The 16,643-nt window shown below is 48.7% G+C and overlaps 1 protein-coding gene across 1 annotated transcript in view; it reads right to left on the bottom strand.

Annotated features, from left to right (window-relative positions):
- Nucleotides 1-8,815: 8,815 nt before the first annotated feature.
- pick1 (protein interacting with prkca 1) overlaps nt 8,816-16,643 on the bottom strand; it is a 31,110-nt gene continuing 23,282 nt past the window's right edge. Inside the window, exons 11-13 of the mRNA XM_055663047.1 lie at nt 15,546-15,596; nt 13,265-13,409; nt 8,816-11,843 (exon numbers count right to left, since the gene is read on the bottom strand). Of these exons, the coding sequence (XP_055519022.1) occupies nt 11,617-11,843; nt 13,265-13,409; nt 15,546-15,596 (423 nt within the window). The 3' untranslated portion in view covers nt 8,816-11,616. The remainder of the gene's footprint in view (nt 11,844-13,264; nt 13,410-15,545; nt 15,597-16,643) is intronic.

Here is a 16,643-nt window from a genome sequence, read left to right as displayed (position 1 = left end):
GCTGTGGAGGTCAAGTCAATGGACATTTTTCAGGGGGAGATTGATAGATTCTTGATTGATATGGGTGTTAGAGGTAATGAGGAGAAGGCAGGAGAATGTGTTTGAGAGGGAAAGATAGAATCATAGAGTGATACAGTGTGGAAACAGGCCCTTCGGCCCAGCATGTCCATCTGCACTAGTCCCATCTGCCCACGTTTGATCCATATCCCTCCGAACCTGTCCTATCCATGTACCGGATAAACTGTTTCTTAAATGTTGCGATAGTTCCCTGCCTCAACTACCTCCTCTGGCAGCTTGTTCCATACACCTACCACCCTTTGTGTGAAAAACATACCCCACAGATTTGTATTAAATCTTTTGCCCTTCACCTTAAAATTATGTCCTCTGCTTCTCGATTCACTTACTCTGGGCAAAAGACTCAACCATATCTATTCAAATCATGATTTTATACACCTTTAATAGATCATCCCACATCCTCCTGTGCTCCATGAAATAGAGTCCCAGCCTACTCAACCTCTCCCTATAGCTCTGGCCCTCTAGTCCTGGCAACATCCTCATAAATCTTCACTGTAACCTTTCCAGTTTGATGACATCTTTCCTATAACATGATGCCCAGAACTGAACACAATACTCTGAATGCGGCCTCACCAACTTCTTATGCAACTGCAACATGACCTCCCAACCTCTATACTCAGCCTGACCCGCTGAGTTACTCCAGCACTCTGTGAAATGTCACAGAACAGGGCAAGATTAGCAAGTTTGCTGATGATACAGAAGTGAGTTGTTTTGCAGATAGTGAAGATGGTTGTGAAAGATTGCAGCAGGATCTGGATCAATTAGCCAGGTGGGCAGAGGAATGGTTGATGGTTGCATGGTTCCTTGAAGGTCGTGTCGCAGGTATATCAGGTGGTCAAAACGTATTTTGGCACTTTGGCCCTCATCAGTCAGAGTATTGAGTATAGAAGTTGGGAGGTCATGTTGCAGTTGTATAAGATGTTGGTGAGACCGCATTTAGAATATTGTGTTCAGTTCTTGGCATCATGTTATAGGAAAAAAGTCAAACTGAAAAGAGTACAGAGATCCCCATCCTGGATCAGTCCAATCAGGATTGTGTCATCCGCAAACTTGAGAAGCTTGACAGAGGTGTCTGTGGAGGTGCAGTCATTGGTGTGGCGAGAGTAGAGGAGAGGGGAGAGTACGCATCGTGCGGTGCTCCTATGCTGAACGTTTGTGGGTCCGAGATAAGCTTTCCCGCCTCACATGCTGCTTCCTGTCTGTCAGAAAGCTGGTGATCCACTGACAGAGGGGTTCAGGCACAGTCAACTCAGAACGTTTGGAGCGCAGTAGCTCTGGCACAATGGTGTTGAATGCAGAGCTAAAATCAACAAACAAAATCCTCGCATAGGTCCCCTGGCGGTCTAGGTGCTGGAGGATGAAGTGTAGGCCCAGATTGACTGCATCATCCACAGATCTATTGGCCCAAATTACTGTATGTCGTGTTGTTAATTGCGAGTGGAGCACCAAGGCAAATTCCTTGTATGTGTACATACGGACTCATTCATAAACTTATTCATTCATTCTTTGACATTACATTCTTCAAACATGGCATCATTTACATGTTTTTCCTCTACTTGCTAAATTTTTGTAAGGTGTCCTTGAGACTCTTGAAAGGCGCCCATAAATAAATTTATTATTATTATTATTCTTTCATGTTGTCCAGTGTGGGTAAGTTAGGCCGGAGGTCCTGTTTCCACGCTGTATCACTCAATGACTCTATCCTCCCCTCTCCGCTGTGTTCTTCAGGCCTATCAGGACATGGCGAGGAGCAGGGTGAGATCCCGGCTCGGATCCGCTGCATTCGTTGTGTGAACCTGATTCCCGGAGCCTGTGATTCCCCTTGTGTTTGAACTATGATCTCGAGTTTCAACCTGTTTAACTGGGGGTGGGAGATTGCAACCTTCACCTGGTCCGCCCTGTTTCGACGAATGCAATCAACCCGGCGTGCACAATCAAATAAGATCAAAACAGAACAGGTTGGTGAGACCACACCTGGAGTATTGCGTACAGTTTTGGTCTCCAAATCTGAGGAAGGACATTATTGCCATAGAGGGAGTGCAGAGACGGTTCACCAGACTGATTCCTGGGATGTCAGGACTGTCTTATGAAGAAAGACTGGATAGACTTGGTTTATATTGTCTAGAATTTAGGAGATTGAGAGGGGATCTTATAGAAACTTACAAAATTCTTAAGGGGTTGGACAGGCTAGATGCAGGAAGATTGTTCCCGATGTTAGGGAAGTCCAGGACAAGGGGTCACAGCTTAAGGATAATGGGGAAATCCTTTAAAACCCGAGATGAGAAAAACATTTTTTACACAGATAGTGGTGAATCTGTGGAATTTTCTGCCACCGAAAGTAGTTGAGGCCAGTTCATTGGCTATATTTAAGAGGGAGTTAGATGTGGCCCTTGTGGCTAAAAGGATCAGGGGGTATGGAGAGAAGGCAGGTACAGGATACTGAGTTGGATGATCAGCCTCGGAGGGCCGAATGGCCTACTCCTGCACCTATTTTCTATGTTTCTACAATGTCTCAGAAATGTCTTATGGATTTAGCCAGGCTAAGTATTGAACTAATCATTGCCAGAACAATACATTTTTGTGCTGTGATCAAAATTTTTCACAAAAAAAGGCCAGGAAAGCTCTTTATTAAAGTAAATAATTATGTCTTTTCATGATCTGATCTGCTTTGAAATACAGATTTTTTTTGTGTGAATTCTTCCTCCTTATCAGTATTGTAGCATAAAAAAAGTTGTTCAAAACAAATGTGCTTTCTTCTTTTTGATCTTTTTATTTTATTTATATTGATCATGGAGGGAGTATAGGAGCATGAGGCCTCAAATGCAGAAAATCAACAGAGCGCTCCATTCCACCCCTCTCTCATCTTCCATACCCCTTTTTGCCTTTCAGGCTACAGCTCATGGCATAAACCGGCAGTAGATAAAAACAGGATGACTAATGGAGAAGGGACGGGGCCAGAAAGAAACTTTGTACCCACTGATAAAATTCCTCTCAGAGGCTCCGTGTACAAGCACACCCAGGTCTCGTTGCACCTCCCTTTTTCCTAATCTGATAATATTCAGGTAATTATCTGCCATTCTGTTCTTGCCACCAAAATGGATGGCCTCACATTTATCCACATTATATTGCATCTGCCATGCATCTGCCCACTCACCCAACCAATCCAAGTCACCCTGCAGCCTCATAGCATCCTCATCGCAGCTCATGCTGCCACCCAGCTTTGTGTCATCTGCAAACTTGGAGATGTCACATTTAATTATCTTGTCTAAATCATTTATATTGTAAATAACTTGGGTCCCAGCACTGAGTTTTAGTCACTGTGTGTCATTATGTAAAGGACCTGGTAATTCCTACTCTTTGCATTCTGTCTGCGAACCAGTTCTCTATCCATGTCAATACCCTACCCCCAATAGCATGTGCTCTTATTTTGCATACTAATCTCTTGTGTGGGACCTTGTCAAAGACTTTTTGAAAGTCCAAATACACCACATCCACTGGCTCTCCGTTATCCATTCTACTTGTTACATCCTCAAAAATTCCAGAAGATTAGTCAAGGAAGATTTCCCCTTCATAAATCCATGCTGGCTTTGACCGATCCTGTTACTGCTTTCCAGTTGTGGCTAAGGGGATCAGGGGGTATGGAGAGAAGGCAGGTACGGGATACTGAGTTGGATGATCAGCCATGATATTGAATGGCGGTGCAGGCTCGAAGGGCTGAATGGCCTACTGCTGCACCTAATTTCTATGTTTCTATGTTTCTATGCCCTACAACTTTAGGCTGTACACACCCTACGCAAGAAGAAGAACCTGCCTAACTGCAACAGCCTGGGTGAAAATGTCAAAGATTCACAAAATCGTGAACGATTTCTTCCTCAGCTCAGTCCTACAAGAACAACCTCATTGCTGTGACCCCATCCCTGGCTGCAGCTCCAGGCAGTGTCCCCCTCAGCACCTTCTCTGTCAACTCGCCCTAACTCCTGCCTTTCAATATGATCATTCCCCATCTTTCGGAGCTGCAGATAGACACCTGATGCCGGATTAACTCCGCGGGTGGGGCAGCATCTCTGGAGAGAAGGAATGGGTGAAGCTTTAGGTGGAGACCCTTCTTCAGACTGGTTCGGGATATGGGAAACAAGAGACATAGGTGGTGGTGTGGAGAGTTAAAGATAGAAACATAGAAATTAGGTGCAGGAGTAGGCCATTCGGCCCTTCGAGCCTGCACCGCCATTCAATATGATCATGGCTGATCATCCAACTCAGTATCCCGTACCTGCCTTCTCTCCATACCCTCTGATCCCCTTAGCCACAAGGGCCACATCTAACTCCCTCTTAACTATAGCCAATGAACTGGCCTTGACTACCCTCTGTGGCAGAGAGTTCCAGAGATTCTCCACTCTCTGTGTGAAAAAAGTTCTTCTCATCTCGGTTTTAAAGGATTTCCCCCTTATCCTTAAGCTGTGACCCCTTGTCCTGGACTTCCCCAACATCGGGACCAATCTTCCTGCGTCTAGCCTGTCCAACCCCTTAAGAATTTTGTAAGCTTCTATAAGAATTTTGTAAGTTTCTATAAGATCCCCCTCTCAATCTCCTAAATTCTAGAGAGTATAAACTAAGTCTAAAGAACAATTAATAAAAGATATGCAAAAAAATTAACCATGATAAAGGAAACAGGCCATTGTTAGCTGTTTGTAGGGTGGAAATGAGAAGTTAGAGCAGTTGGTGGGGAGGGATAGAGGGTATAGCCCCTGTCCCACTTACGTGTCCTTGGCACACTAATTACGCAACCTTGTGGTCTCGTTGAGGTGCAACGGTCCTGCGAAGGTCGCGTGCGACTTATGTGTACGCAAAGCCGTCTGGAGCGCGTGACATCATATGAAGGTGGACACAAAGCTGGAGTAACTCAGCGGGACCGGCAGCATCTCTGGAGAGAAGCAATGGATGGCGTTTCGGGTCGAGACCCTGTTTTTCACACAGAGAGTGGTGAATCTCTGGAACTCTCTGCCACAGAGGGTAGTTGAGGCCAGTTCATTGGCTATATTTAAGAGGGAGTTAGATGTGGCCCTTGTGGCCAAGGGGATCAGGGGGTATGGAGAGAAGGCAGGTACGGGATACTGAGTTGGATGATCAGCCATGATCATATTGACTGGCGGTGCAGGCTCGAAGGGCCGAATGGCCTACTCCTGCACCTAATTTCTATGTTTCTATGTTTCTATGAGACACTTCTTTCAGACTGAAGAAGGGTCTTGACCCAAAACATCACCCATTGCTTCTCTCCAGAGATGCTGCCGGTCCCGCTGAGTTACTCCAGCATTGTGTGCCTATCTTCAATTTTCTTGGCCCCGCTCTGGGAGTAGAAGTGGGGGCGGATCCGGACTGCAACGGGCCGTGAGCCCCAGGCCGAGTTCGGCGATCGTTTGCCTGCTTCTGCTGCTGTTGGAGGTGAGACGTTGTGTTGCGCCGGGGTCTTGGGCCTGTCCCACTTTGGCCGTCAGTTCCACGACAGGCTGTCGACGCGCGAAGATTCCGTTCGCTACAAAATTACAGAGCCCCGCGCGAAGTCGCGCACAACTACATACCCCTCCGCGCTTCTCAGTGGGACCGGCCCCGCGCGGCCACACGATGCCCGTGCGCTTCAACACGACCACGAGGTCGCGTAATTTGCGTGCCAAGGACACGTAAGTGGGACAGGGCCTAATGAATGCCAGTGCTACCTGAAGTGAGAGAAATCAATATTCATACCACTGGGCTGTAAGCTGCCCAAGCGAAATAAGAGCTGCTGTTCCTCCTGAACTGAGCTGCAGTTGGGGGTGTTTGATGTTCCCACTCACAGAATAACCAACCTCCCTTCCCGAGATATATTCCACAATATTCACACTGTCACGAAAGTAAGTGTAACCCTTCGATTCATTCTCAAGTTCTCCTTCTCTCTCCTCTCCTTCCCCTTCCCCTCCTCACTGCCCACTCTTGTTCCCTTCGTACTGTGTCCACACCTTCTATAGTCAGCTGCGGGCGGCACGGTGGTGCTGCCTTACAGCGCCAGAGAACCGGGTTCGATCCCGACTTTGTCTGTACGGAGTTTGTCACGTTCTCCCTGTGAACCGCGTGGGTTTTCTCCGAGATCTTCGGCTTCCTCCTACACTTCAAAGGCATACAGGTTTGTAGGTTCATTGGCTTGCTGGAAATGTAAAATTGTCCCTAATGTGTGTGGGGTAGTAGTGTCAATGTGCGGGGATCGCTGGTCGGTGTGGACTCAGTGGGCCCGAGGGCCTGTTTCCGAGCTGTATCTCTACCCTAAACTAAACTCACACATTTGTCTCCCTCACTCTCCTTCCACCTCCATTGTTTTTCTCCCAACGTCACCCCCCCCGTTCTTCTTGCACCGTCCCTCTCCGTTCGTCTCCTTCAATGCCAATTTTGCTCTCCCTTCTCTCTCCTCCCCTTTCCCGCTCTCCCTATCAATCCATCCTTTACGGTGGGATTTCCACACTCGTTGGTACACCACACACCGCGCTCCTCACAGTGTTGCACTGACCACACACTTGTGACCACATTGTGTAAATATTCCTGCAACTGGTATTTAGTTTAGTTCAGTTTAGGCAGAAACAGGCCCTTCGGCCCACCGAGTCCGCACCGGCCAGCAATCCTTGCACACTTACACTGTCCTACACACACTACGGACAACTTTACACTTATACCAGGCCAATGAACCTACAAACCTATATGCCTTTGTAGTGTGGGAGGAAACCGAAGATCTTGGAGAAAACCCACGGAGGTCACTGTATGTACAAACTCCATACAGATGGTAGTCAGGGTTGAAGCTGGGTCTTAAGGGGTTGGACAGGCTAGATGCAGGAAAATTGCTCCCGATGTTAGAGAAGTCCAGGAAAAGGGGTCACAGCTTAAGGATAAGGGGGAAATCCTTTAAAACCGAGATGAGAAGAACTTTTTTCACACAGAGAGTGGTGAATCTCTGGAACTCTCTGCCGCAGAGGGTAGTCGAGGCCAGTTCATTGGCTATATTTAAGAGGGAGTTAGATGTGGCCCTTGTGGCTAAGGGGATCAGAGGGTATGGAGAGAAGGCAGGTACGGGATACTGAGTTGGATGATCAGCCATGATCATATTGAATGGCGGTGCAGGCTCGAAGGGCCAAATGGCCTACTCCTGCACCTAATTTCTATGTTTCTATGTCTCTGGCGCAGTAGGCAGCAACTCTACCGCTGCGCTACCACACTAATGCTTTACAATAAATCACTGGAGAGATACACACAAAATCAGTTGAATGAAGCTAGCATGAGAACAAGGACATTTTGATGTAAGTTCAAGAACTCATTGATTCAGCTGTGTAAACTGATGCAGGCCAAATTATAGTTTTGAGTTGTGGCTGTCATTATTAATATTATTCCCATTAGTACAATAATATTAATTTCTGACAAAGGTGCTTACAGAAGGAGGCTGCAGCCGAGTGTGTATCGGAGACATTGTATTATTGGGAGTTAGAGTGACAGTGACGGAGTGTACAATGTACATCAAGGTGCTGAGAGTGAACCTTCAGTATTCAAGTCTGTCTAACCCAAACGGTCCAGCCACGGTCACTACGGTGGTTAGACACAAAATGCTGGAGTAACTCAGGCAGCATCTCTGGGGGAGAAGGAATGGGTGACGTTTTGGGTCACAAAACAGAGATGCTGCCTGTCCCGCTGAGTTTACTTCAGTTTAGAGATACGGCGTGGAAACCTTTGGCCCACCGATCTGCACCAACCCGCAATCCCACACACTAACACCATCCCGCACACACTAGGGACAATTTTACATTTATACCAAGCCGATTATAGCCTACAAACCTGTATGTCTTTGGAGTGTGGGAGGAAACCCGGAGACTGATTCCTGGGATGTCAGGACTGTCTTATGAAGAAAGACTGGATAGACTTGGTTTATACTCTCTAGAATTTAAAAGATTGAGAGGGGATCTTATAGAAACTTACAAAATTCTTAAGGGGTTGGACAGGCTAGATGCAGGAAGATTGTTCCCAATGTTAGGGAAGTCCAGGACAAGGGGTCACAGCTTAAGGATAAGGGGGAAATCCTTTAAAACTGAGATGAGAAGAACTTTTTTCACACAGAGAGTGGTGAATCTCTGGAACTCTCTGCCACAGAGGGTAGTTGAGGCCAGTTCATTGGCTATATTTAAGAGGGAGTTAGATGTGGCCCTTGTGGCTAAGGGGATCAGGGGGTATGGAGAGAAGGCAGGTACGGGATACTGAGTTGGATGATCAGCGATGATCATATTGAATGGCGGTGCAGGCTCGAAGGGCCGAATGGCCTACTCCTGCACCTAATTTCTATGTTTCTATGTTTCTATGAGATCTCGAAGAAAACCCGCGCAGGTCTCGGGGGGGAATGTACAAACTCTGTACAAGGATCGAACCCCCATCTATGGCGCTATGCCACCGTGACATTACTCCAGCATTTTGTGTCTATTTTCAGTGTGAATCAGCATGTGCAGTTCCTTCCTCCACACACATAGTAGCGATTTGCAGCATATTGCCATTTGCACTAATGTGGAATACTGTTTCAATAAAAACGAAATTCGGACACAAACTCCCATTGCAAAGATTCTTTTCCATACAAGTTTCTCTCTTCATGAAGATACTTTGGAAGGCACGCACCCTCAGTCCCACCTGACCGGCGTTCCCAAGAGATGGTTTTGTGGAGAAAAAAGACGCGGGGAGACTTCACAGATCGAGTGGAAAACATTCACCATTCCCTCAGTTACAGAAAGAGCAGCAGAACATGTTCAAAACGCAGCGTTTAAAAACCCAACGGCACACACGGACATGTCCATAGAGTAAAGAAGGGGGAATTATTCCACATCTCCCGAGTATGACAATCAATAGAGAACATTCCCACATTCCTGGCATCAACAGGGAAGGCTGCATTTGACAGGCAACATTCCCACACACCCGAAATACACCAATCTGCATGAAACGTTCCTTTATCCTCCCTGTGCCAGAGACCCGGGTTCAATCCCGACCTCAGGTGCTGCCAATGTGGAGTTTGCACGTTCTCGTGGCTGTCCTTTGGTGCTCCGGGTTTCCTCCCACGTACGAAAAACTGCTGGCAGCGCCGAAAATTGCCCCTGATGTGTGGACGAGTGGTAGAATCCAGGGGAGTTGATGGGAATGCCGGTGGAATAGAAAATGGGATGAATGCAGGATTAGTGTTGATGGTTGAGGGTCAGCGTGAATCTGGTGGGCCGAACGGCCAGTTGCCACGACTATGACCCCTATCCCCGGAATATTGCCCCGTCATCCTGGAATGCTGTTATCCACAGGGAATATTCATACAATCCTGGAGTGTACTGAACAGGGGAAATGTTGGCCCATCAGATGGTGACGTTTGGGATGTGACAATGGTTACTGGTGATATCCATCTTATGTGTGGGGTTCGTGGCAGTGACAATGTGCCCACTGGCCGCTCTGGTCCAGGGCAGTGTCAAACAGCCACACGGGTTTGTCTACTCTGGCAAGCCGACCAGTCCTTTCCATACAAAGTGGCAACACCAGAATGGATCGACTGGGCTTATATTCACTGGAATTTAAAAGGATGAGAGGGGATTCTTATGGATGTATATAAAATTCTTAAGGGTTTGGACAGGCTGGATGCAGGAAAAATGTTCACCATGTTGGGCGAGTCCAGAACCAGGGGTCACAGTGTAAGAATAAAGGGTAGGCCAATTTGGACTGAGATGAGGAAAAACCTTTTCACCCGGAGAGTTGTGAGGCTGTGGAATTCTCTGCCACAGAAGGCAGTGGAGGCCGATTCACTGGATGTATTCATGAGAGCGTTGGATATAGCTCTTAGGGCTACTGGAATCAAGGGATATGGGGAGGATGCAGGAACAGGGTATTGATTCTGGATGATCAGCCATGATCATATCGAATGGCGGTTCTGGCTGGAAGGGCCGAATGGCCTACGCCTGCACCTGTTTCTAGGACTGTGTCCTTTCTTACTGCGTTGTGTAGGTGTATCTGAGATGTCCAGTGATCAGTTTATATCTGGGACGTGACTCCATCCTGAACCGATTGCAATATTCCAGGGGCGAGGTGAGTTTGCATTGATCCCATTCATTCCCATGACCCGGGTGTATTTGAGTTGTCCGTGGATTTCCACTGTGCAAGAGATGTTGGTGCTAGTCTCCGCACTGCACAGTGTGGCAGGGTTCCCCAACCTTGAGAGATTGATAGGGAACTCACACTCGGAAAACAGGGATGGGCAGTTCCCACGCCGGGAGTAACGGGATGGAGATGGGATGGCGGGACTGTCATATGAGGAAAGATTGAAAAGACTAGGCTTGTATTCACTGGAGTTTAGAAGATTGAGGGGGGATCTTGTAGAAACATATAACATTATAAAAGGACTGGACAAGCTAGATGCAGGAAAAAGGTTCCCAATGTTGGGAAGTGTCCAGAACCAGGGGCCACAGTCTTAGAATAAAGGGGAGGCCATTTAAGACTGAGGTGAGAAAAACCTTTTTCACCCAGAGTGTTGTGAATTTGTGGAATTCCCTGCCACAGAGGGCAGTGGAGGCCAAGTCACTGGATGGATTTAAGAGAGAGTTAGATAGAGCTCTAGGGGCTAGTGGAGTCAAGGGATATGGGGAGAAGGCAGGTTATTGATACGGGACGATCAGCCATCACAATGAATGGCGGCGCTGGCTCGAAGGGCCAAATGGCCTCCTCCTGCACCTATTTTCTATGTTTCTATGAGATTCACACCCAGAGTACAGGGGATGGGGAGTTCCCACACCGGGAGTCCAGTGAAGCAGTTCGCACACCCGGAGTAACGGGATGGAGTTTCACACCCGGAGTACAGGGATCGACGGAGAATCCCCACTCCCGGAGTACAGGGATGGAGTTCCCACACCCGGAGTACCGGAATGGACCTGGAAAAGTCGTCAAGCTACAGAAGCCCATCAGTAACACTGCCGACATCCACGGAATGCTGATCCTCACTCTCCTGGCAAGGGAGATCGATGGGAGGAGAGTGGCCAGGCACACTGTGGGTACACTGGCACATCCTCAGAACACAGTAAGCCCGGAGAGGATAGTCATCAACAGCGGCAGCACTGAGGAACTGCTGGAGGTTGCGTTTCACTGGCCCTACCTGCTGTAAGGCCACTGACTTTGTTGATGATGCACAGACCTTCCGCTCACAGTGAGCTAGCTGCGGGTGACGTGGGTTCCCGAGAGAGGGGGTTGTCTCTCATGGCCTGTTCTGGGGCACCGCAGGGGCGAGGAGGACCATGCTCCACACCGGGCCCCAACACCCCCTAGAGACAGCGGGACAGAGGAGGCAAGAGCAGGATCCAACAAAACAACAAATGCCTGTACAACAGGGATTCCCAGAAAGTGTTTATCTGACAGGAATCAAGCGTCTGATCATAGGAGACATAAATAAGATCACCACTCCAACTATAGACAACCTACTTTGGTCTTCATTGACGAGGGAGAGGGCACCCAGTGCTTCTCCCCCGATAAGTCCTATTCATCGTCAAACAGTTTCTCTCCGTTCTCCTCGCTCTGCTTCTCCTCCTCCTCCTCCTCCTCAGCGTCCGTGTACAGCTCCTTGGGGCTGTAGTTCAGCATGGTCTTGGTCAGGTCCACCTCGATCGGAAACACGTCCGCGTCCTTCAGCACCGCGTAGCACTCGTCGTAGTACTTGGACATGGCGGAGACAAACCGCTGGAGGTGGAACACGATGTCCTGGACTGGGAGCAAACGGCAAGAGAGCGAGAGGCGTCAGGCCCAGGCAAGAGTGGTTTATCGTCACATGTCCCAGATAGAACAATGACATTCTTACTCACAGCACAACTGAATATGTGAACATACTACACTGTGAACATTATAATAAATGAGAAAAATAGTTCAGTGTGCGTGTGTGTATATATATATATATATATATAAATATACATACACATACATATCTCTCTCTCTCTCTATATATACATATATATATCCACACCCACACACACATATATATATATATATATGCACATACATACACACACACGTATATATATATATATACATATATCATACATACACACACACATATATACACACACACACACACACACACACACACACACATATATACACACACATATATATATATATACATACACACACACATATATATATATATATACACACACACACACATACATATACACACACACACATACATATACACACACACATATACACACACACACACATATATATATATATACACACACATACACACACACATACACACACACACACACATATATATATACACACATATATATATATATACACACACACACCTATATATACACACACATACATACACAGACACATATACACACACGCACACACATATGAAACACAATAATAGTGCAAAAAGTCAAATCCAATGCCCGCAAGTCTATGTAGTTCAGAGGTTATTTGGATACAGTGGTCCATGGTGGGCACAGTGGTCCATGGTGGGCACCTCACCAACAGCCCCATTCATCCCCAATGACACTCCGCTGTCCACAAGGGCTCCCGTCTTTGCTAATGTTGCTACAGATGACCAATTCTACTGTTTAAGTCCTTGCTCCCCAGATGCTGCCTGATCTGTAGTGGCAGATTTCCAGCAGCAGGTGGCCTCAGTAACCTCCTGCTCCAGCTTTGTCCCCCTCTCTCTCTCCGCACGCACGAGGTGTCATTAACAAACCTCCAGCACCTTGTCCGGGCCAACACCAGTGTTTGGCACCCACCTTCTCTTGGATTCCACCTTGTTATCTTGATCCTCTCTCAACCCCAATCTCTTCGCCACCACCCTCACCCCCAAACCAAGTGCTAGAGAACGGGGATGGCAATGGGTGCCGTCACGCCTAGCATAATGCCAGCGTGCATGACACACCACTGTCACGCCTGTCATGGTACACCTGATACAGTACTGTTACACCTGGCCACAAGTCTCCTTGATCTGGGTATAAAGCTGCCGAACAAACTGACGGTCAGTCTGAAGGAGGGTCTCGACCCGAATCGCCACCCCATTCCTTCTCTCCAGAGACGTTGCCTGTCCCAGCTGGGTATTTTGTGTCGACCTTTGGTGTAAACCAGCACCTGCAGTGTTCAACACCAAGTTAAAACTAACCATGTTTCTGGTCCAAAAGTTCGATTTTCTCCAGAACGTCCTTCCTCATCTTGGCAAAGCGGGCCCTGGCCTCTTGCCGACACCGCAGGATCAGGCGGTATTCGTAGTTGCCGGTGCCGACTCGGTACAGGGGTTCCTGCAGGGCCTGGGGCGGGGCGGGGCAGAGAGGGAAGGGGTCAGCTCAGTACACCGGGCAGTCAGACGCAGCACACAGCCCCACCAAAGCTGAGAGCGTATCAGGCCCAAGTACATCCCTCCAGCAAGGGCGGCAATCGCTTTCAAAACATGGGGGGGGGGGGGGGGGAGGGAGAGAGGGCAGAGAGGAACGATCGGACGTTATAACGCGCCGCGGACCCATTCTAACCGCCGACGACGACAACCCAATTTTGGCCGCTGCCGAATCACCCCCCCCCAACATTGCACCCTTCTTCACTGCTGCCCTGTGATGTCTTGGCTGACAATTCGAGGCACCTACCCGGTAACAACACTGAGAGCAGCTCCGGGCCACCCCGCTCCCCGACTTGAATTGCCTCAACGCCTAACAGACACACGCTCCGTCCTGCGCTGAGCTTGATCCGGGCCGGTTACAATCTCGTGGCCCGCGGGCCGTAGTTTGGAGGCCCCTGACGCACGCATGATACGGTAATTACAGTCACCACTGGCTTAATTGGGAAGAGAGTAATGCTAGCTTCTTTCAGTGGAGGGTGGGTGGGAGCACTTTGGGGCCCGGACAGCAAGCCTAAGTTCCATTTCGACATACAAGAAAACATGGGCAGGGGACACGCCCCCACCCCCCTGGATTTCCGCCCACGCGTCCCGGTACATGTCAGAATCACGGCAGTACAAGCCCTGGCCAACAGGAGGCAGAATGTAGTCAGGCTAGAAAGGTTGCAGAGAAGATTTAAAAAAAGATTTTGCCAGAACACGTGGGCCAGAGCTACAGGGAGAAGTTGAGCAGTCTGGGACTCTATTTGTCACAGTGCAGGAAGATAAGGGGTGATCTTATAGATGTGTAAGATCATGGGAGAAATACATAGGTAAATCTGTTGGAATTCCTTGAGGAAGTAAATAGCAGGATAGACAAAGGAGCCAGTGGATGTGGTTTACTCTGGAGTTTAGAAGGATGAGAGGGGATCTTATTGAAACGTATAAGATTATTAAGGGTTTGGACACGCTAGAGGCAGGAAACATGTTCCCGATGTTGGGGGAGTCCAGAACCAGGGGCCCCAGTTTAAGAATAAGGGGTAAGCACCCCATTTAGAACGGAGACGAGGAAACACTTTTCTCACAGAGAGTTATTAGTCAGTGGAATTCTCTGCCTCAGAGGCCGGTTTTCTGGATACTTTCAAGTGAGAGCTAGATAGGGCTCTTAAAGATGGCAGAGTCAGGGGGAATGGGGAGAAGACAGGAACGGGGTACTGATTGGGGATTGGGGATAATCAGCCAATGATCACATTGAATGGCGGTGCTGGCTCGAAGGGCCGAATGGCCTCCTCCTGCACCTATTGTCTCTATTGTTCACCTAGATTTTCATAAGGTCTTGATAAGATGCTGCACGTGAGGCTGCTGAGGAAAATGAGAGCCCAAGGTATCAGAGGACAGATACTAGCACGGAGAGCAGGTTGGCTGGATGGCAATGCTGAGACCGCTACATTTCACATTGTATGTTAATGATTTGGATAAGGGAATTCAAGGATTTGTGGCCAAGTTTGCAGATGATATGAAGAAAGGTGGATGGGCAGGTAGTGTAGAGAAAGTAGGGAGTCTGCAGATGGCCTTGGACAGGTTGGGAGAGTGGGCTGAGAAGTGGCGGATAATAATAAACTGACACCCATCCCGAGCTGACGAGAGCTCAGTGTAGAGGTTGTCAATGGTGGTCTGCCTTTGACTCATTCCCACTCCGAACCCTAGCCAGCTTCCCTCAGCCCCAGCTGCTAAGAGTGACAGACCTGATAGCCATAGCCGCGCACCCACACCCATGTCCCCCCCCCCGCACCCCACGCGCCCCCCCACCCACACCCCCGATCACGCATGCTACCCCCCATCACCTACGTCCCCCACCCCACACCCCCTCACAAATGCCCCCCTCCTCTAACAAGCCCCCCACCCCCTCCTCACCCATATCCCCCGCCCACTTCATCCACGTCCCCACCCCCAACCCCCCCTCACCCACGCCCCCACACCCACCCCCAATCACCCACACCCCTCACCCACACCCTTCCTCACCACCCCCTCACTTACGCCCCCCCTCCCCCCCACACACCCCACCACCATCACTCACAATGCAGCTGTACTCTTCATCATCCATCTCCTTCACCTTCAGGCAGTAAGACTGGATGAAAGGAGGGAGGGAGAGAGAGAGAGAGAGAGAGAGAGAGTGTTAGGGAGCACGGCAGCTCACCACAAGCATTTTTCACAACTTATCCCAGGCAGGCTGAACATCTGAACAACATTAACATTTCACTTGTGCTTTCAGCAAAGGACAACCGTTGAACTGCAGAGAGAATGTCACGGTCGACCTGATTTATATCCATGGTTGTCCTTGTGGGCTCCATACATCGGCAAGACCAAGCGCAGACTGGGCGATCGTCTCGCTGAACACCTACGCTCAGTCCGTCTTGGCCTGTGTGAACTCCGTGTTGCCAAACATTTTAACTCCCATTCCCATTCCCATATTCACCTTTAAGTCCTGGGCTTCCTCCACTGTCGGAGTGAGACTACACGCATATTATACTTGGGCATCTTACAACCCAGCGGTGTGAATGTTGATTTCTCTAATGTCAAGTTACACTTGCATCCCTTCTCTCCCCACTCTAGTCACCCTACTAAGTTCCACTGTTTGCATCCCTGAGTCTCTTCATTATTAGTTGTTCCCCAACCAACAACGGGCCATTATGGCATCCACCCTTTCTTGGTCATCGTGAAACAGGAAAGAGTGCAGTAAAGATTTATGAGGATGTCACGGTGGCGCAGCGGTAGAGTTGCTGCCTCACAGCGAATGCAGCGCCGGAGACCCAGGTTCGATCCCGACTACGGGTGCTTGTCTGTACGGCGTATGTACGCTCTCCACGTGACCTGCGTGGATTTTCTCCAAGATCTTCGGATTCCTCCCACACTCCAAAGGCGTACAGATTTGTGGGTTAATTAGTTTGGTAAATGTAAAAATTGTCCCTAGCGGGTGTAGGATAGTGTTAGTGTGCGGGGATCGCTGGTCGGCACGGTCCCGGTGGGCCGAAGGGCCTGTTTCCGCGCTGTATTTCTAAACTAAACTAAACTAAATGTTGCCACGACTCGTGGGACTGAGCTGTAGGGGAGAGGTTGGGCAGGATGGGACTTAATTCCTAGGAGCTCAGGAAGATGAGGGGCGATATTATAGAGA

The sequence above is a fragment of the Leucoraja erinacea genome, chromosome 37 (genome assembly GCF_028641065.1).
Source record: "Leucoraja erinacea ecotype New England chromosome 37, Leri_hhj_1, whole genome shotgun sequence".
Lineage (NCBI taxonomy): Eukaryota > Metazoa > Chordata > Chondrichthyes > Rajiformes > Rajidae > Leucoraja > Leucoraja erinaceus.
Note: the sequence above shows the minus strand (reverse complement) of the source record. Positions and strands in the feature narration are given on the sequence as shown.